The 24,344-nt window shown below is 27.6% G+C and overlaps 1 protein-coding gene across 1 annotated transcript in view; it reads left to right on the forward strand.

The window, feature by feature from the left end:
* The window catches only part of LOC100210303 (AP-2 complex subunit alpha-2), a 46,908-nt gene extending 27,788 nt beyond the window's left edge, over nucleotides 1-19,120 (forward strand). Inside the window, exons 11-26 of the mRNA XM_065790622.1 lie at nucleotides 121-217; nucleotides 304-441; nucleotides 585-692; nucleotides 771-943; nucleotides 1,196-1,325; nucleotides 3,529-3,637; nucleotides 7,083-7,213; nucleotides 8,277-8,322; nucleotides 8,862-8,982; nucleotides 9,339-9,421; nucleotides 9,498-9,584; nucleotides 11,067-11,190; nucleotides 11,274-11,390; nucleotides 13,137-13,206; nucleotides 18,627-18,761; nucleotides 18,837-19,120. Coding sequence (XP_065646694.1) covers nucleotides 121-217; nucleotides 304-441; nucleotides 585-692; nucleotides 771-943; nucleotides 1,196-1,325; nucleotides 3,529-3,637; nucleotides 7,083-7,213; nucleotides 8,277-8,322; nucleotides 8,862-8,982; nucleotides 9,339-9,421; nucleotides 9,498-9,584; nucleotides 11,067-11,190; nucleotides 11,274-11,390; nucleotides 13,137-13,206; nucleotides 18,627-18,761; nucleotides 18,837-18,914 — 1,747 coding nt within the window. The 3' untranslated portion in view covers nucleotides 18,915-19,120. The remainder of the gene's footprint in view (nucleotides 1-120; nucleotides 218-303; nucleotides 442-584; nucleotides 693-770; nucleotides 944-1,195; nucleotides 1,326-3,528; nucleotides 3,638-7,082; nucleotides 7,214-8,276; nucleotides 8,323-8,861; nucleotides 8,983-9,338; nucleotides 9,422-9,497; nucleotides 9,585-11,066; nucleotides 11,191-11,273; nucleotides 11,391-13,136; nucleotides 13,207-18,626; nucleotides 18,762-18,836) is intronic.
* The last annotated feature ends 5,224 nt before the right edge of the window (nucleotides 19,121-24,344 follow it).

Below are 24,344 nucleotides of genomic sequence, written 5' to 3' on the forward strand. Positions count from 1 at the left end.
ATATATATATATATATATATATAATAAAAATATAAATTATTTAGTTATTTAGTTTGTTGTATTAACTATTTATTACTAGTTATTTTATGTTCTTACAGATTTTATTATTTATTATTACAGATATCTTGCGTTGGAAAGTTTGTGCACCATGGCAAACTCTGAGTCTTCTGCAGAAGCTGTTAGAAAACATCAAGAAACCGTCATAACTGCATTAAAGGTTAGTTTTAAATAAAATCTTTCTGATCAGAAACTTCACTTTTAAATGAGTTTTTAACTTTTTTTAACTAATATTGTTTTAAATAGACAGAACGTGATGTAAGTGTGCGTCAAAGAGCTGTTGATTTGTTGTATGTGATGTGTGATAGCAGCAATGCTTCTGAAGTTGTCTCTGAAATGCTAACTTACTTAAAGCAGGCCGATTTTGCTATACGTGAAGAATTGGTAAAATACTTTATTTAAATTAGCTTGCATTTGATTATTTCATAATAGAATTTTCAGAAAGAAATCCTCAAACAAAATTTTACAGCTTTTAGTTTTAATTGTTTATGAATGTGAGTATCAAGTATTAAGCATTATTTTCAAAGGTTTTAAAAATCGCTATTCTTGCTGAAAAGTATGCGACTGATTACTCTTGGTATGTAGACACAATATTAGAGTTAATTCGTATTGGAGGTGACTTTGTGGGAGAAGAGGTATAATTTTTGTTTACTTGTTAAACGCTGCTTTGTTATTTATATGAATAATTTTTAGTGTATAGTTATTATAAAAAGGTTTGGTATCGTGTAATACAAGTTATTATTAATCGAGATGATATACAAGGGTATGCTGCAAAGACTGTTTTTGAAGCTATTCAAGCTCATGATTGTCATGAAAACATGGTAAAGGTTGGAGGTTACATATTAGGAGAGTTTGGAAACTTGATAGCTGGTGATCCGCGATCATCGTAAGTTTTTTTTTCATATTTAATAGTTATTTGATTAAGTAAGTTATTTTTATATTTTAATACTTTCTCAATAATTTCTCAAAAATTTAAGTGTAATATGAGTTATAACATATTTGTGGAAAGAAATTTAGCATTTCTGAAAATGTCTGGAAAATGTTATTTTATTTTTTGAAAATAGTTTTAAAAAATGTTTTTTTCTTAAATATGCATAGATTTAATTAAAAATTATAATAAGTTTATTTTGTTTTAAAGGCCAGCTGTACAGTTCCAACTACTTCATAGAAAGTTTCCTCTTTCGACAGTGTCAACAAAGGCACTTTTGTTATCGGCTTATATTAAGCTTATCAATTTGTTTCCTGAAATTAAAGCTACTATACAAGAAGTAAGTTTGGTTTATCAAGATATTTTTGATTTAATGCTAAAATTAAGATTTTACTTTTTCTAATTCAGTTAAATTTTATGAGTTCAAATCTTGATTAGATTATTACATATTAAATAAATGAATAGATATTTTATTCGAGTTTAATTCAAAAGAGTTAAAATACAAATATTTTCAAAACATAACAATGGTTATTATTTAAAAAATAACTGGTTCAGTTTTATTGTTAGAAATATTGTCAAAATATGTACTTGTTTACAACAGTGCACAGCGGGTGGCCAAAATGTGAATATTTAATTTCAATATTTATTAATCCCTTAGGTGCGTTGAACATAAAAAATGTTTTTAATTATTATAATATTTTTTAACATTTTTATTTTACTAGTTTTGGTGAGATCAATGTTTTGTGATTTCATTTACAATATATTTAACCAAAGTTTTTTTTTTTTTTTTTTTTTTTTCTCAAAAAACTTAATTGTCAGAAAAACATTGGATGAACCTAATACAAGTAGATTTGGTCAAAAACTTGTTAAATTTGATACTTCTAATAAAACTGGAAAGTTGTATCTAGCTTGCTTGAATCTTATTCATCTGATGCTAGCCATATATTTAAATTACAGATGAAGCAAGTAAATATTCAGCAAACAATGCTTTGGCCTTATTAATTAATGCCAGTTTGACAAAATCTTCCTATCAATTGATTAGAAGTGCCTTGGAGAAAGAACATACCATTTAGCTTGATTACAATCATGTCAGGAATGCAAAGCTGAAATGTTATCAATATAACAGTGGAGGATTCAGTTTCAGTTCCTTTAAAAGGTTTAACCAATCATGCTTTACAAAGAATCTGTGCAGTTCAAGAATCTGAGCTACTTGTTAATGAAAAGCAACGGAATTAAAATAATTACTCTTGTGTGTGTGCTTTTGATTTTGATACTAGCCAAAACAAGTTAAATCAGAACCTAACATGAACAGAGATTTATAATGTTAAGAATGGGTAATAATTGCCTGTCTAGTTGCATTGGACTTGACTGAATTTCACAACAGTAATGAAAGGATGCTTTTTTGGAGAAATCAAAAGATATCATCCGCAGCAGACCTTTGAGATTTGCATACAAGAAGGTGTTCAAGGAATCTGTGTTTGAACAAGATAATTTTGTGCTGAACAAGGTCAATATTTACTTGAACAAAGTTAATATATTAAGAGTTATATAAAAGGGTTGGGTATAATCGTATTATGTGTTTGAGTTTTCAATTTAACTGAAATGCATTATTGAAGTAACAGGGAAAGGTTCAAACCATGCGTCAAACAAATCTGGAACAAATAACTCATCAAAATGTTGTTTAGTGTGTGGTGTCTCTCCACAAAAGTATGAACAGTCTTGTTATCCTCAATAAAGAATATACTTACAGAGATTTTAAATACGTTCTGTTCAGTCTCTAATTGTGGATTTAATTTTTTGAGTCAATTTTGCATATAAAAAAGAAAGAGGTGGCAAGCAAGATCTAAAGGAAATTTATAAATGGTATGTATGACTAAGAAGATTATTAAATTTAAGAAATTGACTTGATGAGCAATATGGGTTTGGTAGATTTCCTCAAAAGTGGTGGTTTTGGAACAAACAATAATGTCGTTACTTCAGAGCCGTATTTTTCAGAATATGAATAAACAGCTAAAACTCTCAGTATTGATCAAAACCTTATATTCAGATTTTACATTGTGACTGTTATTTCTTCACTGCGTAAATCTATATCACTTAAAATAAATCATAAAATATTTCTTTTTCAATTACTCAACAATCTTTACCCAATGTTATTGTTTTATAAGTTATTCATTTAATTTCATATTGTCAATGTTTTTATGCACTATTTGATGTTTTTCATTTTTGTTAAGGTATTTAATAACCTAAATGTCTAAATGTTATTCAAAATAGGTAAGTTAAAAAACAAAAAGTTATTTAAAAATCTATTTACTCCATATGTATCTAAGGAAAGTATTAGGTTGCTAAGCTATCTACAGCAACAAGAAATCAAAATTGATATCACTTTTAGAACCACAACCCTTAAATTAGTATACAGAGCAAAAACATAAGTTTTTTCTAATAAGAGTGAATTCTGGTCAATTGTAGAGTGCTGATATGCTAGGAATTTTGTCAAACTTTTTAATTATTTATTATCTTTATTTTTAATTATTTATTTCTCTTAGGTGTTGCGGTCTGATATAAATGTTCGCAATGCAGATACCGAGTTACAACAACGTGCTGTTGAGTATTTACAATTGAGTAATATTGCAACACAAGATGTTTTAGCAACTGGTAACATGTTTTAACTTTTTGCTCAAATCTTAAATATTTTTTTTTTTTTTAATAAATTTTTTAAAAATTTAAACAATATTTATTATAATTTCAATTTTATTTTTACAATACTTTTGATTTGCAATAATTTAAGTCTTATTATTAAAGTTTGTGACTTAAAATTTTTTATTTATTTATAATTTTTCATTTGATTTTCAGTCATATAATAGTTTTTGTTGCTGGAATATTTCTTTAATTTTTGGACTTTTTATTTTGTGTTAAATTTGTTTTAAAAAAATAAACATTTTTATTTTTAAAGATAACTATTTTAAACAATGTTGTCGTATTTATTAATTTCATTTTAAAAAGGAAGAACTTTTCTGATCTACAGTGAATTAGTCTAATCTAAATCTAATCTATATTTATTAATAAAAAATTTTTTATTTATGTTGAAAATGTGGGGTTGATGATGGTTTTAACTAATTTGTAAGAAACTTACTTAGAAGAAAAAAAACTCTGATATAAAACTCCAATTTAATTGTGGATAAGGGTAGGTGGAGCTCATATATCTATGATAATAATCTTCCTAGTGGTATTTTCACAATAAAATATGGCTCCTGATCTGCAAAACGGGTTTATATCAGGAAGGACATCCAATTGTAAAAAATATCTTCAGCTTTTTATCTATAATGTCATATATGTAGATGAGTTTTTTCCAGGAATTCTGGAAATTCGCTTAAAACTCCTTTAATTTTCCAGAAATTTCCTGATGTTTTTTGTTAATAATTTGAAAATAATTATATAAATTTTGTTTTTTATAATTGAATTTTTCACAAGAATAATTTTTGTATCAATTTTTTTTTTTCTTTTTTTTTTCTTTTTAGTTCATTCAAATTAACTTTTTCGAATATTAGAAATTCCTTTTTGTAAAAAGTAAAAAAATCTAAATTCCGTTTTAAAAGTTTACAAAAGTTTTTATTGTCAATAAATACAATCAAAAATTTTTTTTTTTTTTATGATTTTTTATTCAAATAATTTTCCAGGATTTTCATAGAAAAAAATTTCTGGAATTTTTTATAAAGTCAAAAACTATGCATATATAAATAATATGCATATATAAGTAATGCATATAAATATGCATATATAATTATAAATATGCATAATAAATATGCATATATAAATAAAAAAATAGCAATATTGAAATCTTTAAAATTTGTACAAGTGTGAAATTGTGGGTATTAAACTTTTAAAAAATTAGTGCTTTTTTAAAAATGCAGATTTTTATTCTCATTTATTATGCAAATTATATATATATATATATATATATATATATATATATATATATATATATATATATATATATATATATATATATATATATATATATATATATGGAGAGAGAGAGAGAGAGAGAGAGAGAGAGAGAGAGAGAGAGAGAGAGAGAGAGAGAGAGAGAGAGAGAGAGTAAAATGAGGTAATTTCGCCACTTTAGAAATTCCGCCACAAATTGATGTATATCGACTTTTATAACTTTAACTTTACTCAGGAATAAGATTTTTTTATAGATCAAATTTTTATTAGAAGAAAAACAAATTTCTTATCAAATTATGTAAAAAAAAAAAAAAATCTTTTTGTGCAAACTTGGTAAGAAAATTAATTGACAAAAATTGACATAATTTTGATTGGTGCCAAACTTATTACAGAAATACTAAATGGGGGAATTTTGCCACCTATTTATATTAAATAGAAATGCGCTTTGATTGGATAAATAATATTATTTCCCTTCCTCTTGTTTAAGTAATTAATTTCTCAAGTCATGTTGGTTTTATAATCAATTCAAATTAATTAAATCGATCAATTATCAGCAATAATGCAGCAAAACTACAAGAGAAAATCCATCACCAATCATAACGAAGAGCTAATGGAAAAAGCCATTACAAAAGTTAAAGCTGGCAAACTGAGTTGCCTGCGAGCAGCAGAATTATATTGTATACCTTAAAGGACACTAGGAGGAAGAATTCAATATCCAGAAAAGATAACTGGGCCTGGTACATTAACAAATCTTCTAAAATATCCTACATTTAAAAAAAAATTTAGGTAAAAAAGGTGGAGGGGTACATTCCCTGTTACCTCTCGGTGTCGATGGCCATGCCCCCACTTATTGAATATTGTTAGATTTCTTTTATTTAACTGATGTAAATGTTTTTTAAGATTTATAAATTAAAATAAGAAATTTATGTTGTAAATAACATAGGTGGCCAAATTCCCCCAAATTAGATTTTATTAAGGTAATTTAACCATCCCATTTTTTCTGTTCTAATTATTTAAGTTAAAGTATATAAAAATACTATTAACAATAAATTAAAAAAAATAAAAATCGATTTTCATTTTTAGTTCTCAAGTTATTTAAATTGAAAGAATTAGTGGCGAAATTACCCCATCTTACATATATTACATATATATATATATATATATATATATATATATATATATATATATATATATATATATATATATATATATATATTTCTATAAGTGATAATTTGGGAGTACGGAAGGTAAAAAATGATTCTTTTGCCAACAAATACGTCACTTTTAATTACTTTTGACATCCAACATTTCCGTGTTGTCAGAAAGTTAAAACCATTAATTTAATTACAAATTAATCGTTTTTTAAAAAAACTGCAAAAACACAAATTTAGTTGACCTGAATGTTTTTAATAATATAAACAATGTTTTTATTTTATTTTATTTTTTTTAATAAAATATTTTAATTTTTTTTTACTGTAAATCATGCGCAGAGTGTTGCTACATCGGCTATCTTATAGTCTGACTCGCAACATAGTGCTGCCACATCGACTGACAAATAGCCTGACTCGCAACAGAGTGCTGCTACATTGACTGACAAATAGCCTGACTCGCAACAGAGTGCTGCTACATCGACTGACAAATAGCCTGACTCGCAACAGAGTGCTGCTACATCGACTGACAAATAGCCTGACTCGCAACAGAGTGCTGCTACATCGGGAGGTTTTGTGGTTACATTTTGTAGTCAATATAAATTAGTTTCATTTTAAAAAAAAGCAATTAAGATTTTTTATATAAGTTATATAAGCAAAAGTTATTTGTATTTTTAACTTATTTGCTAAAAATTTATCTTTGGTAGCGCCTACAGTAATAAATTATTTATTGAGTTCTTTTATTATAAGATGCAAGACAAATCTATTAGGTAATCAGTTTAGAATACAATATACAGCTCAAGTTAATCACTCAACTCTAGATTTTATGATTTATCTGTATTTACATATAACCTATTCAAATTAATAATAACTAAACAAATAAAGCATTTAAAAAGGTTTTAAGAGCAGGCTTTTTTGTTTTAAAGAAAGTAAAAAAAAAGAGTGAGCAAAATGTTTTGTAATTATTTGACCCATATGTTATATAGAGTTAAAAAAATTTTATTTAGTTCTTGAGGAAATGCCTCCATTTCCAGAACGTGAATCGTCACTTTTAGCAAAGTTAAAGAAGAAGAAGGGCGGTAATGTAGAAAAAGATGATCTTGAACAACCGGTTCCAGCTCCTGCAAATCATTCTGTGGTATAAATTTTTTTTTTTAAACTTTTTTTTGTACATAATAACGTATTACCTGCATATATTAACTCAAATTTTTTGATCATAAAGTGTTTTTCCAAATGTTTAATTGTTTACACCAATAAAGTTTCTATATATCTATTGTTTAGACTTTATTTTTGGTATATCAAACTATACTAAAGCCTTATAATCTCAAATTTAAAATATGTTGTTATAAAATATTAGTATATAATATGGATATAAGTTTGAGAATAGAAGTACCATACTATGTGCGATTTGTACAGTTCATAAATTACTAACATAATAAGGGGTCATCTATAAAGAATGTATGCAAGTATGGGGGAGGGGTTTGCCCAAAAATGTATGAATACATACAAAGAGAAAAGCAGGTTAAAGGCAGTGCATTTGAGTAGCAATATAAAATCTAGCAAATAATATTATCTAGATATAAAATATAGCAATTGAGAGACACTCTCATTTGTTATATCTCCAAAAATTAAATATCTTTTTTTTAACAAAAACATTGAATTTAAAAAATAAATATTATGTTATGTATCAGAAATGTCGAATTGCCTAAGACTTTTTTGGAGTCCTAAATCAGCTGTTTACTGTGTTCATACTTATTATAGCCCCCTAACTATTTATTTTAATTAGGTTCTTATTTATGAGACCATAAATTTAATCGACTTGTAAAACATTTTTAAAAAAAACTGCTCAAAACTAACTGATGTATCTATTGAAATACTGATGTATCTTTTGAAATATTAGTTATGTTGTTTATTATATGCTGAATAAAATTTCTTATAACAATATATTTTTTATATGTTGCTTGCAAATTTAAATAATATGTTGTTTGATGTTGCAAAGTATTTTCACCAAGTTCTTTTTTTAAATTAACCACTAAAATAATATAGTGTACCATGTTTTTTCTTTATGTATATGTATGTTTTTTTACTTATATTGATTATTTATTATTATATATTATTTTGTATATTTATATAGAGATTTACTTTTGTTATGTAGAGTATATAATTTTATTATTATAAATTGAATTTTGAGTTTAATTTAGGTTTCAGAACCTCCACCAGCACCAATTACAGTAGCAGCTCCACAAAGTAGTTAATTTTTTTTATTTGCATCAATCATTTAAAAGTTAATTATTATTTGTATGTATTTGTCCAATGTTAGTCAAACTTAAAGAAATCACTTTTTTTTTTTTTATAAATTTTGCTTAAACTTTTTTTTAAATATACAACTTTTAAAATAAATAAAGTATGGTAAATTTTGTAATGAATAATTATTTAACTTATTAAAAAAAAAATAATCAGAAATATTAAAAATAATCATTTAGTACTTGTTTCCTAATATTTTTTAAAATTTAAATATCAGTTGTGTAAAAAAATAACTTGATATATATATTTATTTTATTTCTGACACAATATACCAAGTGTTTTAATCATTAGGAGTCTTGTTTCTTAACATGTAGGATGTTTGTTAGCATATAGGATATATATTTTAATATAAAATAAATATCAAATAGCATATGTATTATAAAATAGTATTAAATTCTTGTATATGAAATTATCATAAATTTAATCAACAGTTGGTTTGATATTGTTTTTGTTTTTTTAAAATATGTATTTTTAAATATTAGATGTCGTCAGTAGATTGCCAACAACAACCCCATCATCAACTGGTACTTTGTTAGATATTTTTGATTCTGATCATAGTGAATCCCCGTTTTCAACAAAAGCAATTACAAATAATTTAGATAAGTATGTTTATTAAATTATGATTAAATATAACTTATAAATAATTTTAACACAACGCAAATATAATATTTGGTTTATTAAAGTTTACACCGCCTTAACCCAGGCCATAAAGCAAATTTATTGAAAACATTTTTTAAAATAAATATTGATTCTATTTTTCTATATCAGTTGCTCTATGCTTAATTTTATGCTTGCTGTGTTATCCCGAGTTATTTTAGTTTTAAATTCTTTTTTTAATTTTATGCTTGCTGTGTTATCCCAAGTTATTTTAGTTTTAAATTCTTTTTTTAATTTTATGATAAAAATTATAAAATGTTTATTGTGTAATAACATTTGTTTAATCAAAGTTTTGTTAATAGATTTGTTTGCAAAAATAATGGTATTTTGTTTGAAAATGATGTCTTGCAAGTTGGTGTCAAGTCAGAATATAGATTAAATGTTGGTAAGTTTTACATATTGTAATGATAAATTTAAATAATGCAAACCATCTTATTTCTGATAGAAATTAAATTTTTAAGGTCGTCTGAGTGTATTTTATGGCAATAAGACATCTTTTCCAATGACCAACTTCAGTTCTAAAGTTAATTTGGAAGAACAAAAGGAGCGTATCTTTTCTCCTTTATTTATAAAAATTGTATTTTTATTTTTTTCTCCTTTATTTATAAACCTTATATTTTTATTTTTTTCTCCTTTATTTATAAAACTTATTATTTTTATTATATTTCTATTTTATTTTTAAAACTTATATTTTTGTCTTTAATTCAAATCTTATTACTTGTCTTAAAAATATTAAAGTGTTGTTTATTTTTTTGAAAATTCAGCTGATGTCATTTGTTAAGTTTTTTTAAAACTCTAGGTTCCTTACTACATTTTGAAACTATTGGATATTTAGCGATAAATATTCTTAGGAATAGTTTAGAGTCAAATATTCATTACTTCTTCCTAAATTTTAGAGTCTTGAAACTCAAAATAATATTTAGTACCTTCTGAACTCCGAAGCAAAAAAGTTAAGACTTGAGACCTTGAATCTATTATTTTAGAAGCTAGAGTCTATATGTTTTATTGTAGCCGTACATTCCAAGACTCTGAGTTTAAAAATGATGGAATATAGGGTTCTTAATATTTATTTTTTGAGAAAAATTGCAAACTTCTATAAAATTTTAACATTTTTTAAACAAACCTCCAGGACTTCAAAGTGTTGTTATTAAATTTTTTCGCCTTTAAATCCTTGAGTCCCTTTAAATCTCTGCTTAATTCAATCAAAATGTAAAAACCAAAGAAACTCTTTAAAAGGTTTTGCAGTTTGTTTTTGGTGGAAAGTAAGAGACAAGCAGTCGTATGCCTTTTATGACCACGCATATAATATTTTGTTTTAATAACTTGACCATGGTACTTTGCATGTTTTGATAACTTTTCAACTTTGCATCTTTTGATAATTTTCAGCGTATTAAAAATACGCTGAAAAAACTAAACTAAGACTAAAACAGAAAAACCAGTAAAAAGAAAAACAAAATTAATATTTTTAATTTAGAAGTGTCTCAATTTATATTTCAAACCTAATAATTTTTAAATTTAAAATTCTCAATTGATAATTTAAAGCTGATAACTTTTTGTATAGCTTTAGTGCAGCGCTTCGTATTTATATGATGTTTTAACTTTAGTGCAGTGCTTTGTATTTATATGATATTATAAAGAGGCGTGACTGTTCAGTAGTGGATGCAGGCTCAAATCCTTTTAATGGATCTTGTTTTTTATATATGTTATTTGCTTAGTAAATTATATTAGAAAATATAAAGTTTTTTTTTTCAGTTTAGGGTTAGTTTACTTTTAGTTTTTTTAGCACATTTTTCAAATGTGCTAATTATCAAAACTTGTAAAGAGCCATGGTCAAGTTATCAAAACAAAATATTATATGTGTGCTCATATAGGGCATGCAACCGCACATGTCTTATGAGAAGCCTGTAAAGCATATTTTTTTATGTATTTATTATTGACATAACTGACATTTATAATATTTTTTGTTTTCATATGAAATTATTTTAAAAATACATTTGTATAAGCCAGTTTTCCTTAAGTCATATGCATAGGATTAACAATTGAAGTGCAGCCAATAACCACTGTAATTGATGGTGGTGCTCAAATACAACAAGTCATAAAAGTTGAAGCTATACAAGAGTTTTCTGTTGTCCCTACACTTGATTTCTCATTTGTGTAAAAACTTAATTTATTGCTTATTACAATTTAGTTGCTTTTTTTTTTTTGTGCTATTTTTTAATAATGTTTTATTCTTATAGTATTAATGGTTTCTCTCAAGTTCTTCAAGTAAAGTTGCCTGTTTTCTTGATAAAGTTTTCTACCCCTGCTGAAATGTCTGTTAGTGATTTCTTCACAAGATGGAAAAGTCTTTCTGGGTAATAACAGAAACTAATAACACTTGTTATGTATAAATTGTGTCAAACATGTTTACCTGTATTTGCTTTGTGTATATATATATATATAATTCTCTTGAGATATATATATATATATATATATATATATATATATATATATATATATATATATATATATATATCAAGAAATTTGCTTCCTTATTTTCCTGATTCATAAAATTTACAATCTTTTTCAGTCATCTGGCAATCGTTATCTTGCTCTATTAACTTCATCTTTTCTCTTCCAGTAACTCCCAACTCTAATAGCGGTTGCTCCCACCCTTGTTGGAAGTGAAGGTGTAAAAAGAAAATTATGTATATATTTGTATGTGGGTGTAAATACATTCATACACACACTCACATACATACATACATACATACATACATACATACATACATACATGCATGCATGCATACGTACACATGTAGCATTAGATACACACTGATGACATTACACAGGCTTCAGTACATACATTGACTGATTTAGGGAAGATATGTAAGGGATTAGCTGCTATATTGAGGGTTTAGGTTGAGCCCAAAATAATTTTTTTTTATCATTCTTTGTTTTTTCATGCATCAACTGTTGAATAGGTAGAACATGCAAGGGAGTGCCACTACTTAGTGTTTCGATTAGAGCAGGGTTAAAATTAGGGTTAGATTTATAATATTATATTTGTGAAAAATAATTAAGCAAAATAATAAATTTAAATATGTATAAATAAAAATTGATATAAAATAGAGTATATGAAAAAACTAAAAAAATCTTTATTATAGTTTAAAAAAACTATTTTTACATAGCCTTTATAGAAAAAGTCTAGAAATATCTATAAAAAAAAAAAGAAAAAGTCAAGAAATATCTATTTAAAAAAAAAAGTATAGAAATATCACAGAATCTAAAAATTCACCAGCTCAAATTGTGTCGTTAATTGCTCACCAAAGTTTTCTTACAATATTTAGCTTTATTGACATACATGTTTTGGCTAGCCTTATTTTTTAAGAATTATGGATTAAAAGTTCCACCCATTGATCATTTCATGCTGTTGTTTATTTTATTTATTTATTAAAGCTCTTGAAATATTCATTACATAGAAGGCTTGGTAAATTTATTTTTGAATTTATTTTCAAAATAATATTTTATACTTTTTCTACAAAGATAGTTTACTAATTTACAAAAATTAAATTCATGAATTTAGTCAATAATTAAAAATGATTGTACATCTAAGTACCATCTAATATAACATTTATTTTACTGTACTTATCTAAATAAAGTATATTAAAAATTCCTTAAAAAAATAAGAAGTGTAATTTATTTATTGTTTGAAGATCTAAAATTTTGCATCTCAAAGTTTGACTATTCTTAAATTAATGTGCTTGCTTTTTAAAGATATAATTTTTGATTGACTACTGTTATTTTAATCAGGTACTTAAAGACTGGAACTAGGCTTAACTATTATGTGTAAATTGCATTAGAAAACATATTATAGCTTTCCTTTAATTATATATATATGTTATACATGTTTCCTGTTTACATATGTTCTATGTTATATATATGTTTAATATATATTTTTTGTAAACATGGTTTTATAATACTACTATTATGCAAATGTATTAATTATGTAATTTGATCAGTGTGTTTTTATTTATATTTTTTTAAGTGTTTTAGTTAATGCATTTTATATGTTATCATTGAAGCAAGTAAAAACTGATATGTTCTTTCTGTTTATTAAGACTGGGACAAGAAAGTCAAAAAGTTTTTAATGCAAATCATCCCATTGATACGGAATCTTCTAAACTAAAGGTATTTACTATTGCTATAATTTTACATACTAAACATAAAGTTTTTTACCAACCAACTAATAATACAATACTAGTAGTTACCTATTAAATCAATCAATTTCAAATATGACTTAATTCAGTAGTTACTCAATGTATGTATGAATATAGGCCTTGCAACAAGTAATTGCCCATTAACTTCCAGAAAGAGCTTCTAGCAGGTGTTATATTTGTTATAGTTAATTAACAGTAAAGGTTTAGCTTATTGGTTTAACAGTTGAAGCTAAACCAATCTAGTTGAATCATAAATAATTTAGTTAACTTTTTGATTTAGTTGAATCATAACCAATTCAGCTGCTTATTCTAACCGATAAAAAAAGTGATGACTTTTTCGATGCAATTAGATTTTTGACCTCAGTTTAGATTTAAGATGTAATGGTATATTGATCACCTTGTAAGATTATCAGTAAGAGCATTTATAAGTATAAAAAATAACAATACCTTGAATAAAACCTTGTGGTACTTGAGGATCAAAATCTGTGTTGGTTGTCAGAGAGTAAGTTATATATGATTAGGTAATAGTTAAAAGGGTAACAGCATTTTCTAGTATTTTATAAATTGAAACTACAGATTCCATTATCGTGCAAACAGTAAATTAAGATTCAGTTTCAAAAGCACTTTCAAAATATTTTAGAGAAATGAAGAAAGTTATGAAGATGAAGACTGTTATTATTGATTATTTTTTGTAAGACTGCGACAGAAATGTTGTCTGGACCACAAGCTATAATGAATTTTTAAGTGAGAAATAATTTTAACAACAGAAGTAGGAGTGATTTGAATGTCTAATAATGGATTAACCTGTTTTTAGGGGACAACAAGAAGAGTCTGAAAAGAAAACAAGTTGAGAATGCATTGTAACAAAAGAGTTCATAACAAAAATCATCAAAATTTGTTTTCTTTTTCTAATAATTAAACTACTAAATTTTCTAATAATTAAACTACTAAATGTCATCAGAAAGTCACATTGTCACATGAAGTTTTACATCACAAAGTTCCATTAAGTATTTGTTAAAAATGTTGAGTTAATAGATTTTGTTGTCTGTATTTTAGATTTATTTATTACTTCTTCAGAAACTAGCAAAAGTCTCTCATCATGTCCCACCTTGACACAGCCATGATGAGAGACTTGTTGTATTAAAATCTTTCATTGTATTCATCAGCAAATATACCAAGGTTTTCTGAAAAGGAGACAAGTTGATAATGCATTTTAGCGATGAAATGCACAAGAAACGTATATTTTGTATTTCCCAGTTGCATTTCTAGTAGAAGAGTATTAATCTTTAAGTTACTGCAAATCATCAATGTGTTTCAAGTACTTGCAGTGCCACCTAGATGTATTTCCATTCCGTTTAATTGGTATGGGCACCCAAACTAATGCACTTAAACTAAAAGTTTTGTGTAACATAACTCATTTACTCCAACATTAGTAAAACCCAATATTATGTCATTCAGATCAGCTTGATTAATAAGTTGAGTGTCAGATGATGATTGACCTGTAGCGCTACACATAAGTATTGGTCACCTCTGGCTTGCTATAATCATTTAAAGAGTCATTGATGTTTGGTAGATCTGCAGACAGTCTATCTTCATGAGGCACTGGTTTTATTAGCAAAGTAATTTGTCTTGGTGCCTTTTAGTGCATAATTAAAAGCAGTAAGTTCCAATAATTAAACTACCTGTTTATCATTTTTAACAATTGTTTTTTCTAGTTTTTATATAATTATTATACACTTGTGTGCAACAAAAGAAGCAGTTATCAGTGTAATTTTTCTGTTTACACCTTATTATGGGAACTGCAAGTGACATTGATTTGCATTCCCCATTAAGTAGAGAGAAGTGTAACTGTTCAATAATGTGGAGCGCAGCTCTCTTTTTAATCACCTGCTTTGCAACTAAAATAAAAATAAAATGCTAACTAGAAATTGCATTACACATTGAATACTTATAAATAGGCCACAAATGTAGCAAAAGCTGTTTTAATAAATGTGACTGCTAAACATTAATTAACTATAAATGCTAAAACATTAACAAAAATTTATGAGTTTGATATATACAACATTATATGACAGTTTATATGTTTAAGAATGTATATGACATTACACTAAATTTCAAAAAAACATACTACACTGCAGCAAATATGAATTGAGCATTAATTGAACAATAAACTTATCTTTAATGGTAATTTTAATGTTCAATTAATCACACTAGAATTTTAAATTTTTTAAATTTATTTTTAAATTTTTTTAAATATTTTAAATTTTTACTTAACATTAGACTATGCGAGGGAAAACTTATGAACTTTTTTGTGTTGTAAATTTAACATTTTTTTTTCCCATCAACTTCTGATCAAATATATATATATATATATATATATATATATATATATATATATATATATATATATATATATATATATATATATATATATATATATATATATATATGTATATATAAATATATGTATGTATGTATATATATATGTATGTATATATATATATGTATATATATATATATATATATATATATATATATATATATATATATATATATATATATATATAAATATATGTATATATATATATATATATATATATATATATATATATATATATATATATATATATATATATATATATATACAGTATTGGACAAAACATTTGCAACCAACATCAAATAATGCTAAAAAGTGTTCCTAATTTTACACGTCTTAAAAATGAAACGAACTATACTACCACAGCAAACAGTTCTGGACAGGTGACAGCACACAGGCAGAATTTCGTTGACAAGTGCCATTTTGCAGCGGACAAAACAAGTGCAACTTTTTTGGTTTGTTTTATTTTCTTAAGTCTGGTCCATGTCAACGTCATGGAAGTTTTTTAATAATTAAAGGAAGTTTCCAGAAGCATGCAGAAGTTTCCAGAAGAAGCATCTGGAAGCATCCAGTAGCATCCAGAAGCATCGAAAAGAAGCATCTAGAATCTTCCAGAACAGGTTCACACAGGGTCATTATACTGTATAAGAGACATGTAAATTGACATGTAATTCAGTCAGTATATGGAAGTCAATCAGTCAGTATTATCAAGACAGTTTATCGAAGTGAGTTTTATCAAAGTGTTTTATCGAAGAACATCAATACAAAAAGTGAAATACAGCAAGTGTTTAATTACATCAATACAGTCCACATCCAACCAAGACGTTGTGTTCCACAGAGCATTATTGTATCATCACAATGTAAATGTAACATGGTAAGTCTTGAGAAGCGTGACTATTTATTTTTATTATTTTTATGACTTCAAGTGCAAAAATGGCTCCCAACAGTCTTGGATTGGAACTAAGAAAGAAAATTATTGGCGATTACGTAAGTGGAATGTCACAAAAAAGTATTTTTGATAAATATCGCGTGAAAAAATGGACTGTATCAAGACTATTATTGTTCCAAGGGGACGTTGGCAGCGGATAACAAAGGTGGAACACCGCGTTCCACCACTTCTAGAGAGGATTCTATGATCGTCAGATCCGTCAAGAAGGATCCCTGGATATCATCAGTCGAGATACAAAAGCAATTAGAGCTGCCTGTATCGGACCGAACAATCAGGCGACGTGCTGTTGAAGCCGGATTGTTTTCTCGACGCCCTGCAAAGAAACCGCTGATTTCACTAAAAAACCAGAAGAAAAGACTCCTGTTTGCTACGTCTCATATTGACTGGAATGTGCAGAAATGGTGAACTGTCCTGTTCAGTGATGAATCGAAGTTCAACATCATTGGGAGCGATGGCATTTGCCGTGTACGTCGACCGGCCGGAAAACGCCTCGATTTACATTACTGCCTTAAGCATGGTGGAGGCAATGTAATGGTCTGGGAGTGTTTTTCTGCTAATGGTCCCGGTCCAATACATCGAAACAATGGAATAATGGACCGTTTCATGTATAAAAATATCCTGAAAGATGTTATGTTACCTCATGCTGAATGGAATATGCCAATAAAGTGGGTTTTTCAGCAAGACAACGATCCGAAACACACTGCAAAAGTAGTCAAGCAGTGGTTTCAAGACAAACACCTATCGGTGATGGATTGGCCGCCTCAATCTCGGATCTCAACCCTATCAAGAACCTGTGGGAGATACTTTTGATTAATTTATTAATTTTCGTGTACAAATAATGAACTTTGTGATGAATAAAACTTGAAGAACTTTGTCTCTAAACAGTTACATAGTTATTTCTCTAAATTGAAAAAATGCAGCACTTTTGTATAAAGAAACTAAATTAGCATTATTTGGTTGCACTCGTTTTGTCCGATACTGTGTGTGTGTGTATATATATATATATATATATATATATATATATATATATATATATATATATATATATATATATATATATATATATATATATATATATATATATATATATATATATATCAACTAGTAAAAATTTACTAAACAGTACAATGTAATATTAAAAAAGTAAACATATTTATAAAAGATATTTATGTATTTTTATAATTATTGTGAATTGTAATAGTCCAAAAGAATAAAGCTATCCATAAATATTTTAAATGCTATTAATATATTTATAATTGTTTATGCAACACAATGATCGTGACTAATGGAGCCTTCCAGTTACGTAGACCTGGTAGACCTGGATGTGATAATAAAAACAGAATGAGATGGTGTCGTTGAATAAAAAATAAAAATCGTAAGAAAAAATAATATGAGTGGTAAGATTTTTGTGAAATAGAAAAACGAATATATGCTCAGGAGGCAAGGAGCACAACTAACGCTCTAGTCTCTGTGTAGATCATATGCAACAAAGAACAAATATTTGACTAACTGATTCTAGAGGCTGTTGATGTCTACAGATGTGATGTTGTAGTGCATTAGTATGTTCCGTTTGGTTGTCTTGTATGGTCTTGTTATGTTTTAGTCCACTTTCAAATCGGGTGAATAGAAAGCTAAACACACTCACTTCTTGCTCTTATGGCTAGTACATCTAAGCCAGACGTAAAACCCACAGAATGGATTTTAATTGATCGAATGCACACATTCACCGTTGGCTACAAGCCATCAGTCTTAATCATTTATTTGTATCATATTTTACTATATCTTGCAAATTAACATTTAATATGCTATTAATATATTTTAATATATTATTAATATATAAAATCTAAAAATGTTTAATTTTTTTAAATGTTATAGAATTGTTTTTAATATTTAACTCCTCTTCTTGTGAGATCTAGGCTAGTTTTTAATATTTTGTACTAATTTTTTTTTTTTTGAAGTATAATTTATGTTATTCTAGTCACCTTGATAACACAAATGTTTGAAAAGTTTTAAATGTTAATACCGTTACTTTTGGTTGCTTACATGCTTGAATTTAACTATTTAGCTTCTGGGTTGTAATATGGGATTGTTAGATGGCATTGATCCTAATCCAGACAATTTTGTTACAGCTGGAATTTTAAACACAAGAAACGCGCAGATTGGTTATTTATTACGTTTAGAACCAAATATTCAAGCTAAGGTTTGAAATGTTCTGCTTGTAATTTGTATAATTTATTCCACAGCTTTATTAAAATATAAATTTTCTTCTCTTTAGATGTACAGAATAACTATACGTTCATCTCGTGATGGTGTGGCTGATATTCTCACAACTCTTCTAGTCGATCAATTTTAGCTTTGATACAATTTATATCTGATATTCTGCACTTCGATAATTACTCATGAAAGGGAATAAATGTTACATAATATAATAGAGTCTCTGGAAGCGCAATTTAATAGATTGAAAGGTGTTCCCTCTAATTAGAATTCAATCAAATTTTTTTTAACTTATTTCATTTAAAACATGAATAATTTAGGGTGTAAAATATGTGTAATAATATAATTTTGATGAATGTTAAATATTTTTTCTTTAAATACTACATAAATGATTTGCATTTTTGATCGTAGTTTAATGTTAATTAATTTTTTTTTTTATATATATATTTATGATAAAATAGCAGATTTTTTTTTTCTTTTTCTTTTCTTTTTTTACAATTTTTTTATCACCAAAAAATATATTTCAATAATTATAATATTTTCTACGGTGTTTAGATCATACATCTGTATAAATGTTTGTGATCAATTGATCGTAAATGTCGTTTAACTCAATTCTAAATAGAAAAAAAGAGTTGTTTTTGATTTTTTGAATTGTTCCTTTTTATTACCTTGTCAACTTTTTTACATATATTTTTAAATATATATTTCTTTAAGGCAGGCAGATGTTTCTCTCCGGCCTGTGCTATTTATGGATCTCCATTAATAAACAATAACTTTTGAATTTCTGCAGTGTTAATGTTTACATTCTCTAGCAAAATTGGTTACCTTGTACCAATATTGATAAAGAATGTAACTTTTTGGTGAATTTTGGTTTTGAAACCTTTTTTTTAATAAATGGGTTTCTTTTAAAAAAACGTTAACAGTAAGAAAGTAACAATTGTAGTTTGAATATAATTTTTTATAATTAGTAGATTAGGGTAAAGTATATCATGAATGCAACCTTGTAGTCTAATTCTGCATAAGACTTTTTTTTCAGATATTTTCCTAAAACACTACAATAAATGTTTTCCAACTGAAGAAAAAGAAATAATACTTAAATATGAAGTTAATTATATTCCTATTTTCACTAATAGAATCAATAAATCATTAAAAACAGCAAAAACTTTACATTATTTTAAATTTTTAGATTACGAAACAAACTATCTTTTCTTAATTATCTTAGGTGCCCCGAGAAGTCCTTACGTTCTTATTACAGAGCACCGTGGAAGAGCATTTGAAAGGAAGTCCCTTTTCGACGTTATAAAATTTGCCCATAGGTAGCGTTGAACCACGGATCTCTAGTTTCCGAGGCAAGCGCTACGACTGCTCAAATATCTAAATACAAAAATTATTCCAAAAATATATATTATTCAAAACAATTCCGAAAAAAAATAATGATGACAAAAATACTTGGAGCATAGTGAAAGAAGTAATTGGAAAAATCTATTTAAAAAACTAAGTGTTTTACCAGATATATACAGAAGAATGTAATGTTAAGATTTCTAGAGGTAGAAATTTCAATAGTTTTTTTTGCGAATTTTTTTATATTTAAATTCTCCTCCCCAAGGACATGAAAGCCACTACAATCACTACTTTCGTTGTGGTTTCAACTCTTGGCAAACAAGGCCGCTGCGCGGAGAAACAAGTTGAGCAGGGTACTACCAGGCACGTGGTGGGGATCGAACTCGGAACTTCTCGCTTAAGAGGCGAGCGCTCTACCACTACTGCATAAAATATTGGCACTAACGCGGCTTCCGAAATTATATGTTCCTATAACTCTTGAGACCTTTTTGTAACGAATGACCTGTTTTTGAAGCTCAATATTTTACTAAATGAATTTTTAGATGCTAAAGCGCAAGTTTTACATAAAAATGATTTGATTTGTAATATTTTGAAACAGAATCTTGAAAACTAAACTTGAAACTTTAAAAAGTAACTTTACTAATACATATAAACAAGGCGCGATGGGGGTTTGGGGTAGGATGTTAAACCCTCCTTTCCCCTACCCCCTCCTCCTCATCAATAATTTTTTGTTCATTCAGACGGCAAATATGACTCTTTTAGGCAAGTCCGTCGGCAAATGTAGATCCTTTAGACAAGTTAGTCGGTACATTTAGACAGTCAGTCGGCAAATGTCGACTAGGCAGTTGCATTTATGCTAGTTTTTGCAATTGTTTTGCACTAATGCCAGTTCGCACTATTACCAGTTCACATTTTGGTCTGTTTTTGCAACTGCTTCAAATTAATGCCAGTTCGCACTTATGCTACTTTGCACCGCAAGCTGCTTCGCACTTATGCTAGTTCGCAGTTATGTCAATATTCGCAAATTTTTTGGCGCACTCATGCCAATTCGCACCCTATGCCAGTTTGCACTTTTGAAATTCGCGCTTATTCAGTCTCCTGATTTCAATGCTTGCAAATTCTTTTGGCGCATTTATGCCAGTTCGCACTAATGTCAGTTTTCGCAACTGCTATGTACTTATGCTAGTTCGCACTTATGAAATTCGCACTTATTCAGTCGCCCCGGTTTTGGACAGATTACAACTATTTATTTTGTTTGGTTTGCCTAACGGAAACATGGTGTTCTGATCAATCATCTCAAACAAGTTCATTAAACGGTCGTGGTTAGAGCGCTGGCTTTAGAAGCAAGAGATTAAGGGCTTAAAGCGAGCTCTGGGCATATTTCGCGCCATCGGTAAAGGAAGATATATATACACTAGTGGCCATTGAATTAAAGCCACTTGATGATTTTGCTGTAAAATGAAATATGTATAAAAAAGTAAGAACTACGTCATGCCATTCGGTTTGTTTATATATGACGTCATTATTATTTATGTTACGCATATTATACACGTGTTTGGCTTAGTATTTAATTAAATTTCATGATTTCTTGCTGAAAAACTATAATGTTGTTATTGCTTATTTTAGTGTGTTAATGAGGAAAAAGCCAGATATTAATGATTTTGTCAAGGGGCAAATTGTAACATTGAATGCTGAGCGTTATTCTCAGCGTGATGTTGCAAAGAAACTGAAGATTTCTAGAGGTGCCGTTGAGAATGTTTTAAGATCTGGAGGTGTTTCACGACGTTCCAACTGCAAGGAAGTACGAAAAGCAAATCATCGTGATGACCGTTATGTGAAGAGCATTGTTGTGTCTAGTCCGCATTCTTCTTCTGCACGCGTTGCAAGCCTAGCTAGTGACAGGGGTATTCAAGTGAATGCTAGGACTGTTAGGAGACATCTGTCAAATGACTTTGGTCTTGTAGCTCGCAGACCAGCGAAGAAACCTCTAATCACAAAACAACAACTCCTCCAGCGATTGAAGTTTTGCCGTGCGATGAAAGACAAGTCAAGGGAGTGGTGGGAGAGAGTCATGTTCACAGATGAAAGTACCTTTCAGCAGCTACGAGGCCCTGGTTACAATTATGTCAGACGTCCTGCCTCTCAGCGATTCAATCCCAAATACACCATCAAAACTGTCAAACATCCACCAAGCGTCATGATCTGGGGTGGCATCACAGCAAGTGGTCGGTGTGGACTGCACATCTTCGATAAAGGGGAAAAGGTCAATGCCAAAAAGTACTTGGAGGTTCTTGAAAGTAAGCTTCAAATCCACATGAACATCTCAGGAGCAACAATTATGCAACAAGACTCAGCCCCTTGTCACACCGCAAAGATTGTCCAAAAGTGGTTTTCAGACAACAACATTGAACTTCTTTCCAATTGGCCATCAAATTCACCTGATCTAAATGTGATTGAAAATTGTTGGCAAATTATGAAAAGGAAAGTTGCTGCACATCGTCCTACATCAGAAAAAGACCTGAAAGAGGTTTTGAAGCGTGTGTGGACGACAGAAATTACACCGGAATACTGAAGAACACTTGTTCATAGCATGCCTGATCGCATTAATGCTGTGCTTAAAAATAAAGGATATCCTGTGGATTACTGACTTTTATTCATCGTTTGAGCTAGAACTTTATTCAGTGTATTGTAAGGTTAAAATTGTAATTGATAATATGCCTGCTAGACCTTGTTGCTAGAGTAAACTGTGTATTTTCGAAAAATTTGCTGCTGGCTTTATTTCAATGGCCACTAGTGTATATATATATATATATATATATATATATATATATATATATATATATATATATATATATATATATATATATATATATATATATATATATATATATATATATATATATATATATATATATATATATATATATATATATATATATATATAACTTCTTAGTTAAATGCTTTTCCGCGGTGCTCTGTGACAAGACTATTAGGTCTTCTTGGAGTATATTAAAACAAAAATTAAAAAAATTAAAAGACATCTGAAAAAAACAATAAACAAATGAGCATAGGGATTACAACATCTGAAATGATAATACAATTAAAGTGAAAAAAGATCTCTTAACTTCCGATACCAACAATGAAGTTTTTACAACTGAGATAACTAATAAAAAAAATTAAAATTTTGTTTCGACACCTGGGTTTGACTCTGGGCAAGTTTAACAATATCGGTAGAGAAGAAGGCGTAAACTTCCTTTCAAATGCTCTTCCACAGTGCACTGTGATAAGACCGTAAGGACTTCTTGGAATACCTAAAATAATAAATATAATAAAAAAATTCATTTTTCAAATTACTTAAAAGAAATCCCTTTCAAAATTAATAATGAAGAAAAAATAATTTTCTGTAATTTGGATATAAACATTAACCATTTAAATTACAACGAAAATGCGACTACAAAACTCTTTTTTGATAATAGATTCCAGGTATGCATCCTTCCAATCGTCAACAAACCCACATAGGAAAACCCTATCCTCCGTCTCTACTATATTATATACAGTATATTGATCAATACTTTTTTAGAAATCTCTTTAAAAGCAGGAGTCATAAAAACAGATATTTAAGATCATTTTCATTATCCTATTATACAAAAATATCCTAATGTACAAATATGGTTAAAACTTTTTAACTTTATTTTTCATTATCTTATAAACAGTTAACAATTCTATGACCAAAACTAACAAAAATATATTTTCCAATCGAAGAAAAGGAAATAAAAACAAAATATTTAAACTAGGGATCAATAATGGAATTAGAACATCGTCAAAAACAAAGCAAAAACTATACATCAAGTATTTAAAAAAATAGAAATGAAGGTAACCTAACTATAAACAAGAAATACAAAGGTTTATTTGAAAAAATTAGAAATAAATATAAAAAAATTATTTTTCAAAACAACTCGAAAAAACCAACGTCAATGTTAAAAAAACTTTGAACGTATTTAAAGAAATTATCTGGAAAAACCATGCAAAACCAAATAGTTTGCAAGATAGAATTGTCGTTGATAAATAATATCTATTTCTTTTGAATGAAAAGCTTTCAAAAATAACAATCAACCGAGCATGCAATTTTAGATTTGATAATTAACATAAATAACTTCTTTGAAAATAAAAAATTTGTACATGGAATATTTGTTGACTTATTGAAGGTTTGACACTGTAGATCATCCAA

Source organism: Hydra vulgaris, chromosome 02, assembly GCF_038396675.1.
Source record: "Hydra vulgaris chromosome 02, alternate assembly HydraT2T_AEP".
NCBI classification, from domain to species: domain Eukaryota; kingdom Metazoa; phylum Cnidaria; class Hydrozoa; order Anthoathecata; family Hydridae; genus Hydra; species Hydra vulgaris.